A 22,655-nucleotide genomic window follows, 5' to 3' on the forward strand; every position below is an offset into this window, starting at 1 on the left:
CTAGCAGCAGGGCAGTTTTCCATGAAAGAAATTTTAAATCAGCTGAAAAAGCTGGTTCAAAGGGCGGCAGTGTAAGCTTTTCCAGAACAAAGTTGAGATCCCAAGTAGATGTTGGTGCTCTCCTTGGTGGTCTTATGTTCTTAGTCCCTCTGAGATACGGTCTTAGGAGTGGATGTGAATAGAGAATCCGTGTCGTAATGAGCTGAAATTGCTGAGGTGTGGATCTTAATAGATAAGGAAAGTCCTTTGTGCAACATCTCAGTTAAATATTGTAGAATCTGAGGAATGTTTGGATCAAGTGGATTTTGCCCTTTAGCCTGGTTCCAGGCGCAAAATCTTTTCCATTTGTCTGAATAGGTTTTCCTGGTGCTAGGCCTCCTGGCCTCCAGAATGACACCCATAACAGCTTTTGATAGAGGTGTTGGCTGGTTGTTTAGGTAACGCCATAAAGCCAGGTTTAAAGTCTTGAGCTGGCTGTGTACAAACTGATTGTCGCGCTGGATGAGCAGGTGAGGAATCTGTGGTAAAATCCATGGTGGGCCATGTTCCTTAGAATTGGATACCAATGCTGGCGTGGCCAGTCTGGTGCAGTGAGCATCATTTGTGGCCTCTCTAAACTGACTTTCAGCAGTACCTTTGCTAGAAGAGGCAGTGGAGAAAAGGCATACACTGCTGTTTTCCACCTGAATGAGAGGGCGTCCACTTTCCAAGTTGGTGGATGGAATGTCCTTGTGCAAAATTTTTGAAGTTGGTAGTTTTGGGGGCTTGCAATCAGATCTGTGTCTGGGCGTCCCATTTTTGAGCTATCATTGCAAATACTTGTGGATCTAGTTTCCACTCGTGTGGATCCATGATGTTTCTGCTTAGGTAGTCTGCCAAGGTGTTTTTTCCTGGCAGGAATTGTGCTTGTAATTGAACCTGGTAAGACAGTGTGGTGTTCCCACAAGGTCATTGCCTGCCTGCATAGAGGGTAGGAATGTGCCCCCTTGCTTGTTTATGTACCACATTACTGTGGTATTGTCCGTCTTTATTATTAGTTGTCCTGGGTGTAAGAGGTCCTTGAAAGCTGTTAGGGCATTCTGTACTGCTAGCATTTCTTTTTGATTGATATGCAGATGCCGCTGATCTATAGTCCATTTGCCCTGAATACACTGTCCTGCCATGTGTGCTCCCCAGGCATAGTCCGAAGCATCTGTTGTCAGTTTGCCTGGCTGTGGGTAAGGTGAAAGGCTGACCCTTGTTGAGGTGACATGCCTATGCCCACCATAGAAACTCCTGTTGAAGGCAGGGAATGAGCATCATTGTTTCCAAGCTGTGGCTGTGCTGAGTCCATACGCTTGTCAGGTACCATTGTAATTTCCACATATGCAGTTTTGCAAATGGTAGTAGTATGCAAGATGTCATGAATCCCAAGGCCTGCAGAATTTATCTTGCAGGGAGTTGGGTTTTTGTTGCCATTATTTTGAAATATTGAGTCAGCTGCTGTTGCTCATCTGGCGTGAGATAAGCCATCTGGGCCGTTGTATTCAAGCTGGCACCCAGGAATATTGTGTTTTGTGAGGGCACTAGTTTTGATTTTTTTTCGTTTACTGTGTACCCCAGGCAACTTAGGTGTTTCACAAATGCCAGATGCTTTAAAAGAATGTCCTTGCTTTCTGCTTGAATAAAGCAGTCGTCCAGGTATGGGTATATTTGAATTCCTCTGTCTGCAGTATGCAATTACTGGTGCCAGGCATTTTGTGAAGACCCTGGGCGCAGTAGATAAACCAAAGGGCAGTGCAGAGACTTGATAATGCGTTGATCCTGCAATGAAGCGGAGGTATCGTCTGCAATTTTGTCTGAAAGGGACATGCAGGTATGCCTTCTTGAGGTAGTTCGTTACTAACCAAGCAATCTTGCCCAGCATGGGAAGAAACTGCTGTAGTGTTAGCATCTTGAATTTTGGTACTTGCAGATAGGTGTTCAGAATTAAAAGATCCAGAATGAGTCTCCATGCTTCGTCCTTTCTTGGGACTAGAAAGAGTCTTGAGTAAAATCCTTGTCCTTGCTCCTGTGTAGGTACCTGTTAAATGGCTCATGTCCATGAGAGCTGTAATTTGCTTTTGCACCTCTGCCCATTGATTTGGTGGCAGGTTTGGCATTCCTTTTATCCTTTGTAAGGTATGAAAATGGAATCTGTATCCTTGAGAGACAATGTTTAGGACAAGTTTGTCTTTTGTGATGTGACAGTTGTCTGCAAAAAATGCTAATTTTCCTCCCAAGGGAGCTGCCAGAAGAGAATTGCTTAGTCGTTTGAGGATTGAGTCACTGTTTGTCTTCTGCTAGCTTGGGGCCTGTCTTCTCCTCCTTTCTGGGTAGCAGTACCCCACTGGTGAGGTTTGTAAGGGCCTTGTGACTGACCTCTAACCCCTTGGGCGTCTGTATTTGCCTCTCTGATCTGTCAGAAGCTGGAAAGGACCAGTTTTTTGTTGGCCAATTTCTGCTGAAACGAGGGGGTTGCACCTGCAAAGAATCCTTCACAGTCTGCATAGACGGTGCCTTATCCTCCATTTTCTTTAAAACCTCTTCTGCTTTGACACCAAATACATCCTGCTGTAAAGGTGCATCCAATAATTTTGCTTTAAGATCAGGAAGGGTTTGTTCTTTTAACCAAGCATGTCTACGTATGACAGAGCCAGTAACAGCTGCACTACAAGAAACTTCCAATGAATCAAATCCGCACTGTAAAGTATGTTTGCCCACCTGTTCAGCTGCATGCAACAGATCCTGCATTTCCTTCAATTCAGCCTGTTCAGTATGTGTGCTCATTTTTTGTTTTAGAGACATTAGGAATTGCGGATATTTCAGCATGTGAAACTGACAAATTAATGCTCTCATAGCCAGAGTTGCTGAGGTGTATAATTTTATTTCCACATCTATCTAGGGCTCTGGTATCCCTTTCAGAGGGCAAAGGATTTTTAGCCATAGAAGCTTTAGCTCCCTTAGGACCCTGTGAAACTTTCTGGGTCAGCCACAGGGCTTTTATAAAGGAATTTGTGAGAGTCCGGTACTCTGTAGTATCTGTCTGGTTAGGCTGGAGCAGGAAGTAGAGAGTCTGGATTCAGACTAGACTCCAAGTAAACATCATCCACAATATCTAAAACTGGAGGGATAGCAAGAGGTCTGTGCTGGGGTAGTAAAAGGAACTCTGAGCCTTTTCTTAGAATCAGAGTAGTCCTGTACTTCCCAGTGGAAATGTTCCCTCATGGTAAGTAAAGTTTCCCCAAATGAGTAGTCTTCAGGGGGAGATGCTGAGGGAATAGAGTCTTCAGCATCAGAGTCTTCATAAGGTGGAAAAGTGTAATCCTGTTCCTCAGAAGAATCTGAGGAAATTGAAACCTGGTCAGAGGAAGCATAATCCTCCTCTTGTCTTGTTCTTTTATCAGGAGAGGGATGGGAACCCTCGATTAGGGTAATCAAATCTTCAGCCATCTTAAGCATCCGTTTCTTAGGCATTGGGCCTTGAACTGTAGACTGATGTACAGTCTTTCTTTGGTTTTAAAAGAGTTTTAAGCTTAGCATAAGATTTAATGGTGAGTGCAGTCGGTCTGAAGACACCTTCTGCAACAGAAGGTGTTTCCACTGCACCGGGGTCTACTTCTATTCCGGTGTCGGAAGAGCCTAATGAAGATGGCTGCGTCGGCCTAGTAGACTCCACTTGAGAATCCGCAGCTGTCTGGGGTTCCAGTTCTGCAGTAGTCAGGGGCTGCAGAGGCGCCTCACTGAAAACCGGACAACCGGCAACAGGCCCAGCAGAGTCCTCGAAATTTGGCTTGTTCCTAGGCTGCCTGTCCTTATCCTTGTGTGTTTTATGCATGACAGTCGGCTGCTCCGATAGCATGATATAATTAAATTTCCTACCAAAGTAATGTCGTGCGAAGTCAAAACAGCGTTGATAGTTCATTCATTAAACATAGCACAAAACCGACAGCCTGTGACGTTGTGGTCTGGGCCTAGGCAAGGAAAACAATAGGAATGGAAGTCCTTACGAGGCATTTGCTTCTCACAAGAAATGCAATTAACTTTTTCTGACATCGGACTGAGGCAAGAAAAGGTTCCCCAACGGGGTACTTAGCTTTATGGAAGACTTCAGACTGAAATTCGAATCGAAAATCTCAGGTGTCAGCCGACCGGCACTTGAACTGCTTCTGCTTCAGGCACCGCGTGGCAAGAAAGACTGAAGAAAATGGCGTCTGATGCCTCATACCCCTGGCGCATTGACGTCGGGGAAAAAGCTACAGCAATAGACGCCAGACCAAAACTTTGGAATTCAGGACGACTGCCCGACCGCCTGATGCCAGGATAACCCAAGTGTGATGACTGCAGCAGGGTAACACGAACATCATGAGATGCAACTTGGTCTAAAATGACAACCTCAAACTACAAAACGAAGGGTATGGGCTTCACTAAAGCTTTCAAATTTATTTAACACTGGCATGATCAACACTGAACATTCTTTAACCACATTTTTTAAATGCTACTCAAGTATGTCTTTCTGTAAAGATGCTGAGCTGCAGGGGCTCTTTCCTCAGTGTGTACTGAGGGAGGAGCAGCAGCAACACACTGAGCTAGTACTAGACACCAAGCACTAAAGCAGCAGAAATGCTTGGAAACTACCAAACAACATTCCAACTAAAATGACAGCAATGTCACCCAGGGGAAATATCTGTCCCGATCTGAAGCATCTCAAAAGCATTTAAATTCTTTTGAAGTACAGTTTTGTACCTACCATAAATGTAGATGTTCGAGTGTATACCCTGCTGCAGTCATCACACTTGGGTTATCCTGTCGTCAGGTGGTCCCACAGTCGGCCTGAATTTCAAAGTCTTGGTCCGGCGTCAGTTGCTGTAGCTTCTTCCCTGACGTCAGTGCGCCAGATGTATATAGGATGCATAAGACGCCATTTTCTTCTTGCCCCAGATGTCAGGTGCCCCCCCCAAAATGGTGGTGTAAATAGTACCAATCATAAAAGTTAAGCACAAACAAAACATCCCTCCAGCTATAAGCAAATACACCACAAAGGTCGTATCAGATTTTAAGGCACTGAAAGGTTTTAGTTAAGTCAGAGGGGATGGAGAGAGGGTAACCTGGACTGCAGCAGGATATACACTCGAACATCTACATTTATGGTAGGTACAAAACTGTACTATGTTCATCATGTTACCCTGCTGCAGTCATCACACTTGGGTAGAATCCCAAAGCTAAGGATGGGAGGTGGAGACAAGCAGGGTTAGAGAAGGCCAGAAGGCCCTGCATAATTGCAGTGGCAAAGCCAGCTCTAGTCTTAAAGTGGTAAGTGATAGTGTTTGGTGAAGGTGTGTACCGAACTCTAAGTTGCAGCTTCCAAAATATCCTTGGTTGGCACCCCCCTGAGGAAGGCTGTAGATGTAGCTGCTGCCCTGGTAGAGTGGGGCCTTATGCTAGCAGGAACTTGTTTTCCATGGTGGGTGTAGCAAAAACGAATGCAATGTCTTAACCATTTGGAACTGGTCTGTTTTGATATAACCTTCCCTTGTGAAGCTGCAACATAGGATACAAAGAGCTGGTCAGATTTTCTGAAAACCTTAGTTTTATACAAGTAGTAACGTAGTTGCCTGTGAATGTTCAAGGAGTGCAGGAGTCTCTCCTTTGTTCTGTGGATTTGGAAAGAAGGTGGGAAAATGGATGGTTTGATTTAGAGCCACACTGGATACCACCTTAGGCATAAAGGAGGGGTTAGTTCGTAGAGAAACTGTCTTGATGAAAAATGAGGAAAGGCTCTACTGCCATTAATGCCTGAAGCTCTGAGACTCTTCTGGCTGAAGTTACTGCTAGCAGCAGGGCAGTCTTCCATGATATAAACTAAGTCAGCTGAGAAAGCTGGTTCAAAAGGAGGTAGCGTAAGTTTTTCCAGAACAAAGTTTAAGTCCCAGGTTGGTGTAGGTGCTCTCCTGGGGGACCTAATGTTTTTGGCCCCTCTGAGAAACTGCCTTAGAAGCGGATATGAAAATAAGGGAGGATCTGTGTTGTAGTGGGCTGAAACAGCTGAGACGTGGATTTTTATAGATAAAAAAGTAAGTCCTTTGTGTAACATCTCAGTTAAATACTGTAGAATCTGAGGTATGTGTGGCTAAAGGGTATTTTGGCCTTTAGCATGGTTCCAGGCCCAAAACCTTTTCCATTTGTCCGAGTAGGCCTTCCTGGTGCTGGGCCCATCCTGGCTTCCAGAATAACATCCATAACAGCTTGAGGAAGAGGAGCTGGCTGGTTGCTTAGGGGATTTGCCATGCAGCCAAATTTAAGGTTTTGAGCTGGCTGTGTAGAATCTGACTGTCTTGCTGTGTGAGCAAATGAGTAATTTGTTGTAAAATCCAAGGTGGGCCCTGGGTCATATTCCTTAGTAGCGGGTACCAGTGCTGGCGTGGCCAGTCTGAGGCTATGAGCATCATTCTGGGTCTCTCCATCCTGACTTTCAGCAGCACCTTTGCGAGAAGGGGCAATGGAGGGAAAGCATATACTGTCAGGTTTTTCCAACTGAATGAGAGTGTGTCCACTTTCCAAGCTTGATGGTGAAACGTCCTTGTACAAAATTTTGTTAGCTAATAGATTTGGGGGCTGGCAAACAGGTCTACGTCTGGGTGCCCCCATTTTTGAGTTATCATTGCAAATACTTGTGGATCCAGTTTCCACTCATGGGGATCCATGATGTTTCTGCTTAGGTCGTCTGCCAATGTGTTTTTTCCTGGCAGGAATTGAGCTTGTAGCTGAGCTTGGTAAGCCAGTGCTGTGTTCCACAAGGTCATTGCTTGCCTGCATAGAGGGTAGGAGTGTGTACCCCCTTGTTTATGTACCACATTACTGTGGTGTTGTCAGTCCTTATTGTAAGCTGTCCTGGATGTAAGAGGTCCTTGAAGGCTGTCAGGGCATTCTGTACAGCTAGCATTCTTTTTGATTGATGTGCAGATTCTTTTGATCTGCAGTCCATATGCCTTGAACACACCGTCCTGCCATGTGTGCCCCCCAGGCATAGTCCAATGCATCTGTTGTCAGTCTGCCTGGGGGCAAGGTGAAAGGCTGACCCTTGTTGAGGGGACATGCCTGTGACCACCACAGAAACTCTTGAAGGCAGGGAATGAGATATCAGTGTGTCCAAGCTGTGGCTGTGTTGAGTCCACACGCTTTTTAGGTACCACTGTAATTTCCTCATATGTAGCTTTGCAAATGGTATTAGTAGTACGCAAGATGCCATGAAGCCCAAGGCCTGCAGAATTTTTCTTGCAGGGAGTTGGGTCTTTGTTGCCTTTGTTTTGAAGTACTGAGTCAGTTGTAGTTTGTCTGGAGTCAGATAAGCCATCTGGGCTGTTGTATTCAAGCTGGCACCCAGGAATGTCATTTTGTGAGGGTACTAGGTTTTGATTTCTTTTCGTTTACTGTGTACCCTAGGCAAAGTACAGTTTTGTACCTACCATAAATGTAGATGTCCGATAGATATGCAACAGCAGTCATAACATATGGGTTGTCCTGCCTCAGGCAGCCCTTGGTCGGCCGAATTCCAAAGTCTGGGTCCGGAGTCAGCTGGTGTCGCCTCCTCTCCGACGTCACAACGGCTGGAGTATAAAGGCATCGGCCGACGCCATCATCTTCAGTGTTTCTTGTCCCAGATGCCAAGTGCCCTCTTAGGAAGGCTAAATTTGGTAAATGGATAAAAATAATCCCAAACATGCACAACAGTAATAAACAGATACACCATAGGAGATACCCCCAGCTGAAGGGAAAAGGGGTAGGGACCCAAAAAGAAGGATACAGAGGGGTAGGAGGGTGGGAAAATCCGACTGCAGTTGCATATCTATCGGACTTCTGCATTTATGGTAGGTACAAAACTGTACTATGTTCTTCAAGAATGCAACTGCAGTCATAACATATGGGTTGAATACCATAGCCAAGCAGGGGGTGGATGGAACTATGATAAGGATGGTGTAGCTAAAATCCCCTGCAGGACTGCCGAAGCAAAGCCTGCTCGGGATCTGGAGTATAAGGACAGGTGGTAGTGCTTGGTAAATGTATGCACTGAGCTCCATGTAGCAGCCTCTAAAATGTCCTTTGTTGCCACTCTAAGGAAAGCTGTGGAAGTGGCTATAGCTCTGGTGGAATGTGGCCTAATATTGGCTGGCACACCTTTTCCATGAAAAGAATAGCAAAATCTGATGCAATGTCCAATCCATTTTGAAATTGTTTGGAGACTGCTTTTCCTTGTACTCCAGCAGCATAGGCTACAAACAGCTGGTCAGACTTTCTGGTGGCCTTAGTTCTGTCCAAGTAGTAGCGTAGTTGTCTATGTCCAGAGTATGCAGTAGTCTTTCCCCCTTATTTTGAGGATTGGGGAAGAATGTAGGTAGATGAATAGCTTGATTTAGAGACACCCTGGAAATAGCTTTTGGCATGAATGCAGGATTGGTTCTTAGAGAGACTCTGTCTTGATGAAAAATGAGGAAGGGGGCACTGCCATGAGTGCCTGTATCTCCGAAACTCTTCTTGCAGAAGTGACTGCCAATAAGAAGGCAGTCTTCCATGAAAGAAATTGCATTTCTGAGGTTGCTGCTGGCTCAAATGGAGGAAGAGTTAGTTTTTCCAACACGTAGTTGAGGTCCCATGCAGGTACTGGCTGTTTTCTGGGAGGTTTGATATTCTTTATCCCTCTTAGAAGCTGTCTTAGCAGAGGATGCGAAAACACTGGAGGGTCACAGTTGTATTTTGCTGAGATTGCTGAGGCATGAATCTTTGAGGAGTATGAGAGTCCAGTATGAAACAGTTCTGCCAAGTATTCTAATATCTGAGGTATACTCAGTAATGCTGTGTCCTGACCCCTTTTGGCATTCCAGATGCTGAATCTCTTCCACTTGGCTGAATAGGTTTTTCTGGTGGAAGGTCTGCGTGCTTCCAGCAAGATCTCTTGAACAGATTTGGAAAGAGTTAGGTGTTGAAGTCATGGTAGCCTCCAGGCTGTCAGATGCAATGTTTTCAGGTCTTGATGTACAGTCCTGTAATTGTGCTGCATTAGGAGCAGGGGCCATAGGGTCAGAGGCCATGGTTTGGTCCGAGTTATGGTCAAAAGCAATGGGTACCAGTGTTGCCTTGGCCAGTCTGGAGCTATCAAGATGCCTGTTGGTTGTTCTGCTTTGATCTTGAGTATCACCTTGGTCAGCAGAGGCAGGGGAGGGAATGCATACATTTTTAGAGAATTCCAGCTGAAGGAGAGCATCCGTTTTCCAAGCTAGAGGGTGGCGAGTCCTTGTGCAGAACTTTTCCAAGTGATGATTTAAGTGGGAAGCAAAAAGATCTACGTCCGGTCTTACCCATGTCCTTGTCAGTTGAAAGAAAATGTGAGGGTGCAGCATCCATTCGTGTGGATCCATGAAATTTCTGCTCAGATTGTCTGCCAGTACATTGTCCTTGCCTGGTACAAACTTGGATTGTAAATGCATCTTCAGGCTCAGGGATTTTTCCCAGAGAAGCATTGTTAGTCTGCAGAGGGGATAAGAATGAGTGCCTCCCTGCTTGTTTGTGTACCACATGACAGTGGTGTTCTGTCCTTTTTAGCAAATGCCCTTGTTGTAGTGATTTTTCGAAAGTCACTATGGCATGTATTACTGCCAACATCTCCTTTTGGTTTATGTGCAGATGTCTTTCCTTTGGCGTCCAAAGACCTTGAATGCATCTGCCCTCCATGTGCGCCCCCCATCCATGGTCTGAGGCATCTGTTGTAATCATTTGGCCTGCTTGAGGTCTGTTGAAAGACATGCCTTTGTTTAGTTGACTGGCTTGAGCCCACCATAGAAATTCCTTCTGCAGACATGGAAGTAGTGGGATTATGTCCTCTAGGCTGTTGTGTTGAGACCATAAGTTTTTTAAATACCATTGCAGCTCTCTCATATGAAGTCTTGCCAAAGGTATCAGAAGGATGCAAGATGCCATGAAACCCAGGGCCTGCAGGATTTTCCTTGCAGTCAGCTGGGAAAGCTTTGCTAGGCCTTTGAAGTACTCTGGTAAATGCTGTTTTTCCTCTGTGAGGTAGGCCATTTGGGTTTCCATGTCCAGTTTGGCTCCTAGGAATATAATCTGTTGGGATGGTAGTCATTTTGACTTCGGAATGTTGACTGTGTATCCCAAGGCCTGCAGTAGATGCATGACATAGTCCAAATTCCCTTTTAAGGTTTGTTTGTTGTCTGCTTGTATGAGGCAGTCGTCCAAGTAGGGGTATATTTGAATCCCCTGCAATCTGCAGTGTGCCACTACTGATGCCATGCATTTCGTGAACACTAGGCGCAGTAGATAAGCCAAACGGCAATGTTGAGAATTGATAATGCTCTGTCCCTGCAAGAAATCTGAGGTATCTTCTGCAGCTTTGTCTGATTGGGACATGCAGGTATGCCTCCTTGAGGTCCAGAGTGACCAGCCAAGACCCCTTGCCCAACATGGGAAGAAGTTGCTGCAACGTCAGCATTTTGAACTTTGGCACAATGAGGAAAGTGTTTAGAGTTGACAAGTCCAGTATGGGTCTCCATTTGTTTTCTTTTCTTGGAACAATGAACAGTCTTGAATAAAATCCCTGGCCTTGCTCCTGAGGAGGAACCCTTTCTATTGCATTTATACTTAATAGCTTGGAAACTTGAGTGAGTGCCTCTGCCCTTTGATGATGTGGCAGGATTGGCATGCCTTGTCTTATTGGTAATGTGTGGAAGTGGAATCTGTAACCTGTCTATCAAATCCAGAATCCAATTGTCTTTGGTTAAAATATGCCATTTTTGTGAGAATAAGGCTAATTTTCCGCCCAAAGGTGCTTCTCTTTGAACCTTTGTAGGCTGTACAAAAGTCAAGTCATTGTGATTGTCCTTGCGGTGCAGCTGAACTGTCTGCGCCACTTCTTTGATTTGGAGGTTGCCATTGGCGGCCCCTGTGAGATCCTCGGTATTGCCCTCTACCTCGGGCACGTCTGCTTTTCCCCCCTTTGAAACTTGTCAGAGCCAGGGAAGGACCAATTCTTTGAGGGCCAGTTTCTGCTAATCTGGGTGGCTGAACCTGAAGGAAATCCTTGACTGTCTGTACTGACTTTGCTTTTTCCTCTATGGATTTCAATACATTTATTTTATTATTTATTTTATTTAACATTTGTTGACCGGGAATGTCCGACTAGGTTCCATAGAGCCTGTTTTCAGCGGAGGCCCGGGGAGAAATGCTCCAGATGCACATCTTGTGCAGTAGCACCAAAAAGCTTTTATTTTTCCAAAGGTGCATCCAGTAACTTTACTTTAACATGGTCAGGCAAAGACTGATCCTTCAACCAAGCATGTCTACGTATCACAGCCCCAGTCATAGCTGCCCTACATGAAGCTTCCAGTGCATCATAACCACACTGCAGAAAATGGTTATTAACCTGCTGAGTGAAATGTATATGATCCTGCAGTGCCTTTTTATCAATAGGCTCAGGAGAGGCTAACTTTTTCTGTAAATCATCCAGGAGAAAATCTTGGTACTGAAACATGTGAAAAAGGCAGTTAAGAGACCTCATGGCTAGGGTAGCAGAGGTATATACTTTTTTACCCCATCTCTCCAAGGACCTTGCTTCTCTGTCAGCTGGCAGTGGGTTTTTGGCAGAGGAGGAAGCCACTCCCTTGGGGCCCTGGTGAAATAGTTTCTAGATCCACAGAGTGGGCCTTAAAAAGGTGCTTGTGAGTGTCAGGGACCCTATAATATCTGTCCGGCTTGACAGGAGCAGGAGGAAGAGAATCAGGGTTGGCACTTGAGTCAGAGAAAACATCATCCAAAACATCCATTACTGGAGGGATAGCCAAAGGTCTGTGCTGGGGAAGCTTGAGGAAAGTACGAAGCCTTTTCCTGGAGTCAGAGAATTCCTGACCCTGCCATTGAAAATGTTCCCTCATGGAATGCAGGACTTCACCAAATGAGAAATCCTCTGGAGGGGAGGCAGAGGGAATTGACTCCTCAGCATCAGAGTCCTCGTAGGCCTGGAAGGGTTCTTCTTGGGTATCAGAATGCTCAGAATCCCCAGAGGCTTCATCCGAGGAGAGGTCGTCCGCCTGCTCAGTTCTAGGCCTTTTCTCTGCAGGTGGCTGAGAACCCCTGTCCGGATGAGGCTGAGAACCCCCTGATAAGGGAAATAAGATCTGCAGCCAGAGACATGATCTGTTTATCAGATGAAGGGGCCTGGGCAGGTTTAGGATGGGCCTTGGCCTGGCTGGCGGCCTTAGCACGTGCAAAGGCCTTGATGGACATGGATACAGGAGGCCTAGCAGCCCCACGTGCAAGCGTTACCTTGTCCACAGGAATGGTGTCGGGTAGTTCCAGAACTTCAGTTTCCGGAGGAAAATCAACAACCGGCACCGGAGAGATCTCAGAGACCGAAGGTAGTGTTAACGCTGTGTCAGCCTGGAGCGGTAGATTTACCACTTCCGAAGGGACCGGAGCGCTAGCAGAGGGTTTAGGAGTAACATCGGTAGTGGACGCGGGCCGAGAATGTCGGTCCCGGTCCTTGCGTTTTTTTAGCAGATTGGGTTGTCGGTTGATCCGACGGCATGATATATGCAAAAGATTCACCGAAAAAGTCCTCGGCGAATTCTGCCCGGCGCCTGAGAGTGCACTTATTAAAGCCAGCGCAGGCCAAGACGTCGTGGTCTGGGCCCAGGCAAGAAAGGCAGAGAGAATGGAAGTCCTTATGAGGCATTTGTTTACCACAAGACAAACAATTATTAACTTTCTCAATTTGTTCTGACATTGGCTGAGGCAAGAATAAATGTTCCCCAACGGGGTACTTTGCTTTTAGATGACTTCGGTACTGAAAACACAAGAGCTGACCGACCGGCACTTGCGAACTGCTTCTGCTTCGGGCACCGCACGGCAAGAAAGACTGAAGATGGCGTCGGCCGATGCCTTTATACTCCAGCCGTTGTGACGTCAGAGGAGGCAACACCAGCTGACGCCGGACCCAGACTTTGGAATTCGGCCGACCGAGGGCTGCCTGAGAGAGGACAACGCATATGTTATGACTGCAGTTGCATTCTTGAAGGACATCTTAGGTGTTTTACAAAAGCCAGATGTTGTAAGAGGATGTTCTTGCTTTCTGCTTAGATGAGGCAGTCGTCCAGGTATGGGTATATTTGAATTTGTCTTTGTCTGCAGTGTGCAATTACTGGTGCCAGGCATTTTGTGAAGACCCTGGGCGCAGTGGACAGACCCTGGGCACAGTGGACAAGCCAAAGGGCAGTGCAGAGAATTGGTAATGGGTTGAACCTGCAATGAAACGGAGGTATCTTCTGCAATTTTGTCTGATAGGGACATGCAGGTATGCCTCCTTGAGGTCCATTACTAGCCCTGCTTTCTTGCCCAACATGGGAAGAAGCTGCTGTAGTGTTAGCATCTTGAATTTGGGTACTTGTAAGTAGGTGTTTAGAATTGAAAGGTCCAGAATGGGTCTCCAAGCATTGTCCTTTCTGGGGACTAGAAAAAGCCTCGAGTAAAATCCTTGGCCTTGCTCCCGTGTAGGTACCAGTTGAATGGCTCTCATGTCCAGGAGAGCTGTAATTTGATTTTGTGCCTCTGCCCATTGATTTTGTGGCAGGTTTGGCATTCCTCATCGTTGGCAAGGTGTGGAAATGGAAACTGTATCCTTTTGAAATGATGTCTAGGACCCATTTGTCCTTTGTGATGATGCGCCAGTTTATTATTTTATTTATTTTTATTTAAATTTGTTGACCAGGAGTGTCCGACTGGACGTGGGTCCATTTTCAGCAAAGGCCCGGGGAGAAAAGCTCCACAGTAAAATAAACAGACAGTAGATACATCGGATGACATAGCGATTAACAATTTAACATGGAAATTACTTGCAACATATTTACAGATGAAGAACATAGTACATCAGTAGACAACTAGAATCTTTATTTGTGAAGTACATAACAGACATTAACAAATGTAACAATGAGAAGTTCCTGCTGTAAAAGTACTAGGCTTATGAGCATCTGAGCTTGCTATCAAGGTGGTTAGTGGAGGTGAAAGAAAGGTAGTAGTTGGATGGGGTGGATGGTATTAGAGTGGGAGTTGCAAGGGCATAGCCAGCATGTTTTTAGGTGCACTTTTAATAAAGTTTTGAAGTTGGTGCCTGATGGTACGGAGGTAATTGTGGGTGGAAGTGAGTTCCATAATTTGGCTATGGCTAAAGAGAATAGTGCTTCACCAGCAGAGTTATTGGCTTTAGTGATCTGAATGTGATTTTTGTTGCTGGATCTTGGTGGTACGATAGGGTTGGCGTAGATTCTGGAGGGATGGGACATTTAGTGGATGGTTTACTAGTTTGTGGGTGAGAGTTGATACCACTGAAGGAGGTGAGGGAGTTCAAGCCAGCCCAGTTCAGCAAGTGAGAGAGTGGTGACTACGATAGGATGCCCCTGTGGCAAATTTGGCGATTTTGTTGTAGCAGGTCTCTAGCTTGTTTAGATCACATTGCCTTAGGTTGGTATATACTGTAGAGGCATAAAGTAGGGTGAAGATAAGGTGGGAATTTGCTATTGAAATCTTTGCTGGTTTGGTGAGAAATTGTTTATTTCTGTATAATGCTCCTAGTTTTTTGTGGACTTTATTTATGGTCATGGATATGTGAATGTCAAATTTTAGTTTGTCTATTTCCACTCCTAGCAATTTGGTGTGTTCAGTTGGGTATATAGTGGTGTTGTCTTTTGCTGTGATGTTAAAGCGAGTTGTTTTGAGTATGTTTGGTTGGTTGGAAGAGGAGTAGTTTAGTTTTGTTTGGGTTGAGTATTAATTGGGCATCGGATAACCATGTTTCAACAGAGGAAAAGGCTTCCTGTGTGACTTTTTGCAGTTTGGGTAGGGACTGGGCTGAGCAGATGATGGTAGAGTCATCTGCGTATTGGATGAGTGTGCCATGTTTGGTGGCAGAGGCTAGATTATTGGTGTGAACAGAGAAAAGTAGGGATCCAAGGATGGATCCTTGGGGAACCCCTATGGAGACAGGTAGTTGGGGAGATGTCATTCTGCCATACAACGGATTGTTGGCGGTCAGACAGGTAACTCTGAAACCAGTTGGTGACTGATTGTGAGAAGGATAGGTTATTAATGACAGAGATAAGTTGTGTGGGACCATGTCAAATGCTTTACATAGGTCTAGGAAAGTAGCAGAGGAGAGATAGCCATTGTTTTTATGCTGAAGGACAGTGTTAGCAAAGGAGAGTAAGGCAGTGGTGGTGCTATGGTTTGGTCGGAAACCATGCCGAGTACTGGAAAGGAGGTTGTTAGTAAGGAGGTAGTGTGAGACCTGAGAGTGTATGCATCTCTCTAGTATTTTGGAGAGTAGAGAGAATAGCTATGGGGCGGTAATTGGTTAGTTCTGCAGAGGGTCCGCCTTTGTGGAGGGGAATTATATGTGAGACTTTCCACAATGTGGGAACGTAACTTTCTGACAGAGATCGGTTAATTAAGACGGATACTGGGTAGGCCAGAGCATCAGCTGTGATTTGTAGGTATTCACTTGGGAGGTTGTCTGCTGCTAATTTAGTGGGTTTAAGTTTAGTTGAGGTTTTTTTTATGTTGGAGGTAGGTACAGGAGAAAAAGAGAAGGCAGTGGGGAGATTACCAGTTGAAGGTGTGGGTTGGAGGGGAGGGGGGTTGTGTTGTTTAGCTAGTGATAGTATAGTTTTGGCTAAGTGTGTGTTGAATGAGGTAGCAATATTTTGAGGAGTGAGGGATGTTAGGAGGAGGGGTACTGCCTTTACCTGGGTGGAGGATGGAGTTTATGGAGGAACAGAATTGTTTGGGGCTGTGTTGTGAGGAGTCTAGGGCAGACTGGTAGTATTGGAATTTGTCCAGTTTTATTAGCTTTTTGACACTATTGTGTAGTTCTAGGAATTTCTCTCTAGCTGCGGGGGTTTTGGTTTTGCGCCAGTGCTCCCAGGCTTTATCCCTGTTTTTCATTTCTGACTTAGTGGTTTTCTGTAGCCATGGGGAGGGTTGTGCTTTGGTTCTGGAAAATCTTATGGGGGCATGATAATTAAGGATGTTCAGGAAGGTAGTATTAAAAAATTCAACTGCGTCATCTAGACTGAAGTACTTTAGAGCATGCCAGTTACATTTTTTGAGGGATGAGATGAATGTGAGTGGGTTAAAGTTTATTTTTTTACATATTTGACGATAGATGACAGGTTTAGCTTGGTACAGGTATTTTTTTAGTAGGAATGTTGGGGAGTGATCACTGAGGCCATCTAATAAGCAGCCTGTTATATATGACTGGGGGTTCTTACTGACTAGTATCCAATCCAGGGTAGTGTGCTTGCTGGAGTTTTTATTTATCCTTATTGGTGACTGGACGAGTTGGGTGAAGCCATGAAGGTGTAACATGATGGGCTGGATTGTTGCCAGAACAGGATTGCCAGTCAATATTGAAATCACCTAAGATAGTTTCTTGGGGGAGATGGAGGGTAGACCAGCTGAGGAGGTTTTCTAGTGGAGGGATGTTTTGGCCAGGTGGGAAGTAGCATCCAATTATGTTGATGGTTTTGTTTTGGTTAATTTTGAGGTTGGTATATATTATTTCTTCATTGTCTATTTGTGGAGCTGATTATTTTAAGATCTGGATGTTTAGATGCTGTTCAAATATTATAGCTACACCACCTCCTTTTTTGTTTAGCCGGTCTACTCTTAATATGCCGTAACATGTAGGGAGTATTTGCTCACTGGTAATGTGAGGTTTTAGCCAGGTTTCTGTCAGGATGACTATATCTGGGGAGTATAAGTCTATGGTTGCATGGAGTTCATGGACTTTGTTGGATATACTTCTAATTATTTAGGCTTAGAAGGAAGTCACTTGGCTTTCTATTGGCTGTAATATGGGAGAAGTTGTTGCTTCTAGTCTGATTATGAGGATTGGGGTTGGAGATGCTAGGGCCAGGGTTGGGGTGGAGGTCTCCACTTAGGGCTAGTTTTGATATGCATGAGATTATTAGTTCTCAGTTTTTGAATGTGTTTGTTTATAAGGGAAACATTATGACTGTGCTCTGTGGGTAATAGGTAACAGTTGTCTGTAAAAAGTGCTAATTTTCCTCCCAAAAGAGCTGCCAAGGGAGTTTTGCTTGGCAATATGAGGTTTAATTCATTGTGTTTGCCTTCTAGTAATTTGGGGCCGGTGGTCTCCTCCCTTCTGTGTTGGAGTGCCCCATTGTCGAGGTTTGTAATGGGTTTGTGCTTGTCCTCTGCCTCTTTGGCGTCTGTATTTACCCCTCTGTGGTCTGTCAGTAGCTCGAAAGGACCAATAATTTGTTGGCCAATTTCTGCTGAAGCGAGGGGGCTGAACCTGTAAGAAATCTTTGACCGTCTGCATAGATTTTGCCTTATCCTCCATTTTCTTTAAGTCTTCTGCTTTATCCCCAAATAGGACATCCTGCTGTAAGGGAGCATCTAGTAACTTTGCTTTAAATTTGTTCCATTAACCAAGCATGCCTATGTATAACAGACCCAGTAACAGATGCTCTACAGGAAGCTTCCAAGGAATCAAATCCACATTGTAAAGTATGTTTGACCACCTGTTCAGCTGCATGTAACAGATCCTGCATTTCCTTCAATTCAGACTGTTGAGGGTGTGTGCTCATCTTTTGTTTTATTTGAGACATTAGAAATTGCTGGTATTTAAGCATGTGAAATTGACAATTTAGTGGTCATATAGCTAGAGTGGCCGAGGTGTAAACCTTCCCCCACCTGTCTAGTGCTCTGGAGTCCCTTTCAGAGGGTACCGGATTTTTAGTTATAGTAGCCTTAGGCCCTTTGGGACCCTGGGAGATGGTCTGTCGGCAACAGGGCTTTTGTAAAGGAATTTGTGGTAGTCAGGCACTCTATAGTATCTATCTGGTTTGGCTGGAGCAGGAGGCAAGAGAATCTGGATTTAGACTAGATTCTAAGTAAACATCATCCACAATGTCTAAAACTGGGGGGGATAGCAAATGGTCTGTGCTGGGGGAGTAAAAGAAACAGCCTTTTCTTTGAGTCAGAGTAGTCCTGATCTTCCCAGTGGAAATGTTCCCTCATGGTTTGTAAGGTTTCTCCAAAGGAATAGTCTTCAAGGGGAGAGGCTGAGGGAATAGAATCCTCAGCATCAGAATCTTCATAAGGGGGAAAGGAGTAATCTTGTTCCTCAGAGGATCCCGAGGAAATAGACACTTAATCAGAAGAGGCATAATCTTCCTCTTGTCTAGGCCTTTTGTCGGGTGGGGGTTGGGAACCCCTGATTACAGATCAAATCTTCAGCCATTTTAAACATCTGTTTCTTAGGCATGGGGCCTTGAACTGGAGACTGAAGTGCACTCTTTTTTGGTTTAAGAGGAGTCTTGAGCTTAGGATACGGATTTATGGTGAGCGTCTGTCTGAAAACACCTTCAGAAACCAAAGATGTTTCTGCAGCACCGGCTTCTCTTTCTGCAATGTCGGTAGGGCCTAAAGAAAATGGCTGCGTTGGCCTAGAACTCTATCAGAGAATCCGAAGCGGTCTGGTGTTCCAATTCTCCAGTAGCCAGGGGATGTGCATGCGCCTCACTGAAAACCGGCGACCGGCCCAGCGGAGGCCTCTGAGTCTGGCTTGAATCTAGGCTGCCTGTCCTTATCTTTGCGTTTTTTATGCATGCCGGTAGTCAGTTGCTCCGACAGCATAGTGTAGTTAAATTTTCTACACTAGTGTCGTGCGAAATCAAAGCGTCGTTTTATAGTTGGCTTACTGAACCCAGCACAAAAGCGACAACCAGTGACGTTGTGGTCTTGGCCTAGGCAAGGTATACAATAAGAATGAAAATCCTTGAGGTATTTGCTTCCCACAAGAAATGCAATTGTGAACTTTTTCTGACATTAGTCAGAGGCAAAAAAAGTTTCCCCAATGGGGTACTTAGCTTTATTGAAGACTTTGGATCTGAAATTCGACTGAAAATCTCAGGTGTCGGCCGACCGGCACTTGCGAACTGCTTCTGCTTCGGGCGACAAGAAAGACTGAAGAAAATGGCGTCGGATGCATCCTATATGCCCCTGGCGCACTGAAGTCAGGGAAGAAGCAACAACAGACGCCGGACCAAAACTTTGGAATTCAGGCCGACTGCGGGACCGGCTGACAGGATAACCCAAGTGTGATGACTGCAGCAGGGTAACACGATGAACATCTACATCTTCCACAGGTAGTCTTTTTCAACTTGGTCATTGGTATTACAGCCAGAAAGATCTTCAAAAAACACAATAAGACAAACTACAGCAAACCATGCACAAATTCCTGAAAAACATTCAAGCTAAAGCAGGCTTTTCTCCTTTTTGGCTGAGCATTCTACTGACTTCCTTGCAAAGGAACACCACCAATATCTGCTGTGGTAGCATCCACAGTTATGGAAGTCAGGCAAAAAAGATAAATGCCCATCTGCAGCTATCAAGAGTAATGAATTATACTGCTGCAATAGCCTCTTCTACTAAACATCTCCAAGGGGAAAAAAAATTAAGAGCAGGGATCCTTGTCAAAATCTTGGTGGCATCTGCTAAATTTACAATCTACCAAAAATGTACTGCACAAACCTGGTCTGATGACAACAGTTACAGGATACGGAGTCTCACCATTGGCTTGCATATCTCCTACAACCTGTGAACAAAAACAAAGGTAAAGTATAGACAAAGGTATAGTTTCTATCACTTCATAGTTTGCACTGCAGGAATAGCACCGTACTAGCCAATACTTGCCTGTGGAGGAGTGGGAGTAAAGGTACTTCGTCCTCCAGACATTATCTCTTCAGTGATGTCCTTACCACCTTGATTAGGATCACGGATTCTAATCTATAAAAGTAGGAGAGAAAAAAAAAAAGCATTCATATTCTGTTTTTTTTTTTACACTAAACCTATATTGAAGACAGAGTTCTACAATCCTGAAAACTGATGCATACTTGTACATTATAAAATCTTGGTTATACCCAATACTGCTCAACTCTTCCAAAGGACCTGCAGAAGCAGTGGTTTCCACCTTCCTTCAAAGTACCAATACACATCTTATGCTGGAATGTACAGATCCAGTTTATACATACCTACCAACTTAAGAATCAATGTGCAGCAAAGTACAGTTTTGTACCTACCATAAATGTAGATGTCCGATAGATATGCAACTGCAGTCATAACATATGGGTTGTCCTGCCTCAGGCAGCCCTCGGTCGGCCGGATTCCAAAGTCTGGGTCCGACGTCGGCTGATGTCGCATTTTTCGCTGACGTCAGAGCGGCTGGAGTACATAAGCATCAGCCGACTCCATTTTCTTCAGTGTTACTTGCCCCAGATGCCAGGTGCTCTCCAAGGAAGGCTGTAATCAAATTGGAAGACAAAAACAGGATTCCAGACAAATAAATGAGCAACAAACAGATACACCATAACAGATATCCCCAGCTAAGAGAAACCTCTAAGAGAATAGGAGTGGACCCAAGGCATAGAGGGGTATGGAGGGAGGGAAAATCCGACTGCAGTTGCATATCTATCGGACATCTACATTTATGGTAGGTACAAAACTGTACTATGTCCTTTAAGAATGCAACTGTCATAACATATGGGTAGAATCCCATAGCTTAGCTGGGGGAGGAGGAATGCTCTAGGAAAAAGATGGTGTGGCAATCAAACCCTGCAGGACTGCCGAAGCAAAGCCTGCTCTGGATCTGGAATATAGAGGGAGATTGTAGTGTTTGGAGAATGTATGCACGGAGCTCCATGTAGCAGCTTCTAGAATGTCCTTAGTAGGCACCCCTCTTAAGAATGCTGCAGAGGTGGCTGTAGCTCTGGTGGAATGTGGTCTGACATTGGCTGGAACAGTCTTTCCATGAAAGGAATAACAGAATCTGATGCAATGTCCAATCCATTTTGAAATAGTCTGTTTTGAAATTGCTTTTCCTTGGACTGCAGGGGCGTAAGCTACAAAAAGTTGTTCAGACTTCCTACTGGTCTTGGTTCTGTCTAGGTAGTATCGAAGTTGTCTGTGAATGTCCAAGGTATGTAACAGTCTTTCCCCTCTATTCTCAGTATTGGGGAGAAAGCAGGCAGATGAATAGCTTGATTTAAAGAAACCCTAGATACCACCTTTGGCATAAAAGTAGGGTTGGTCCTTAATGAAACCCTGTCTCTGTGGAAAATTATGAACGGTGGTATTGCCATTAGGGCCTGTAGTTCCGAAACCCTTCTTGCTGAGGTAATTGCCGACGGGAAAGCTGTCTTCCATGAGAGAAATTGCAAGTCAACTGAAACTGCTGGCTCAAATGGAGGTAGATTCAGTTTTTCTAGGACAAAATTGAGGTCCCAGGCTGGCACTGGAGCCTTCCTTGGTGGCTTAATGTTCTTGATTCCCCTGAGGAATTGCCTTAGCAAAGGATGTGAAAAGACAGGCGGATCAGTGTTATATCTAGCTGAAATAGCTGATGCAAGTATCTTTATGGAAGAATATGAGAGTCCATTCTTTAGTATATCTGCCAAATATTCCAGGATGAGTGGGATGTTCAATAATGATGCATCATGTCCCTTGCTGGTATTCCAAATGCTGAATCTCTTCCATTTTGCTAAGTAAACCTTTCTGGTGGATGGTCTTCGAGCCTCTGTTAGTATCCGCTGAACTTCCTTGGAGAGAGATAGGTTGAGGGTATTCATGGGATCTCCCAGGCTGTTAGCTGCAGTGTCTGAAGGTTTGGATGCACTGTTTTGAAGTTGTGTTGAGTCAAAAGTAGAGGCCATTGGGGAAGGGCCCACTTCTTGGTGTGACATATGCTCCGTAGTAGTGGATACCAGTGTTGTCTTGGCCAGTCCGGTGCTATTAGGATCCCCTTGGGTCTCTCTGCTTTGATCTTTAGTAATACTGAGGTCATCAGTGGCAGAGGTGGGAATGCATAGATTTTTAGGAAGTTCCAGTTGAATGAGAGCATCTATTTTCCAAGCTTGTGGATGGTATGTCCTTGAGCAGAATTTTTGTAGATGGTTGAGGTGAGAGGCAAATAGATCTACTTCTGGCCTGCCCCATGTCGAAGTGAGCTGTGTGAAGATCTTCGGATGTAACCTCCACTCGTGTGGATCTGTGAAATTCCTGCTTAGGCTGTCCGCCAGCACATTGTCTTTGCCTGGAACAAACTGGGATTGTAACTGAATGTTTAGGCTCAGTGATTTTTCCCAAAGATGCATTGTCAGTCTGCAAAGGGGGTAAGAATGGGTGCCCCCTTGCTTGTTTATATACCACATAAGTGGTGTTGTCTGTCCGTATCAGTAAATGGCCTTGCTGAAGTTTGTGTTGAAAGGCCACGATGGCATGCATTACTGCCAGAATTTCCTTTTGGTTTATGTGCAGATTTGTTTCCTTTGGAGACCATTGTCCTTGTATACACCTGCCTTCCATGTGCGCCCCCCATCCAAGGTCTGAGGCGTCTGTGGTCATGGTCTATGTTATCTGTGGTTTTTTGAATGACATACCTGTGTTTGCCTGGCTTACAGAGGCCCACCATAGGAATTCCTTTTGTAGGCATGGAATGAGCGGTATGGTTGTCTCTAAGTTGTTGCTGTGCTGAGACCATAGGCTTTTTAGGTACC

The 22,655-nt window shown here is 45.0% G+C and overlaps 1 protein-coding gene across 1 annotated transcript in view; it reads right to left on the minus strand.

The window, feature by feature from the left end:
* The window catches only part of LOC122801252 (eukaryotic translation initiation factor 4 gamma 1-like), a 2,968,223-nt gene that overhangs the window by 2,035,178 nt on the left and 910,390 nt on the right, over nt 1-22,655 (minus strand). Inside the window, exons 8-9 of the mRNA XM_044070804.1 lie at nt 19,798-19,890; nt 19,636-19,699 (exon numbers count right to left, since the gene is read on the minus strand). Of these exons, the coding sequence (XP_043926739.1) occupies nt 19,636-19,699; nt 19,798-19,890 (157 nt within the window). The remainder of the gene's footprint in view (nt 1-19,635; nt 19,700-19,797; nt 19,891-22,655) is intronic.

This window comes from Protopterus annectens, chromosome 4.part1 (genome assembly GCF_019279795.1).
Source record: "Protopterus annectens isolate FY-2018-M chromosome 4.part1, PAN1.0, whole genome shotgun sequence".
Taxonomy (NCBI): domain Eukaryota; kingdom Metazoa; phylum Chordata; order Ceratodontiformes; family Protopteridae; genus Protopterus; species Protopterus annectens.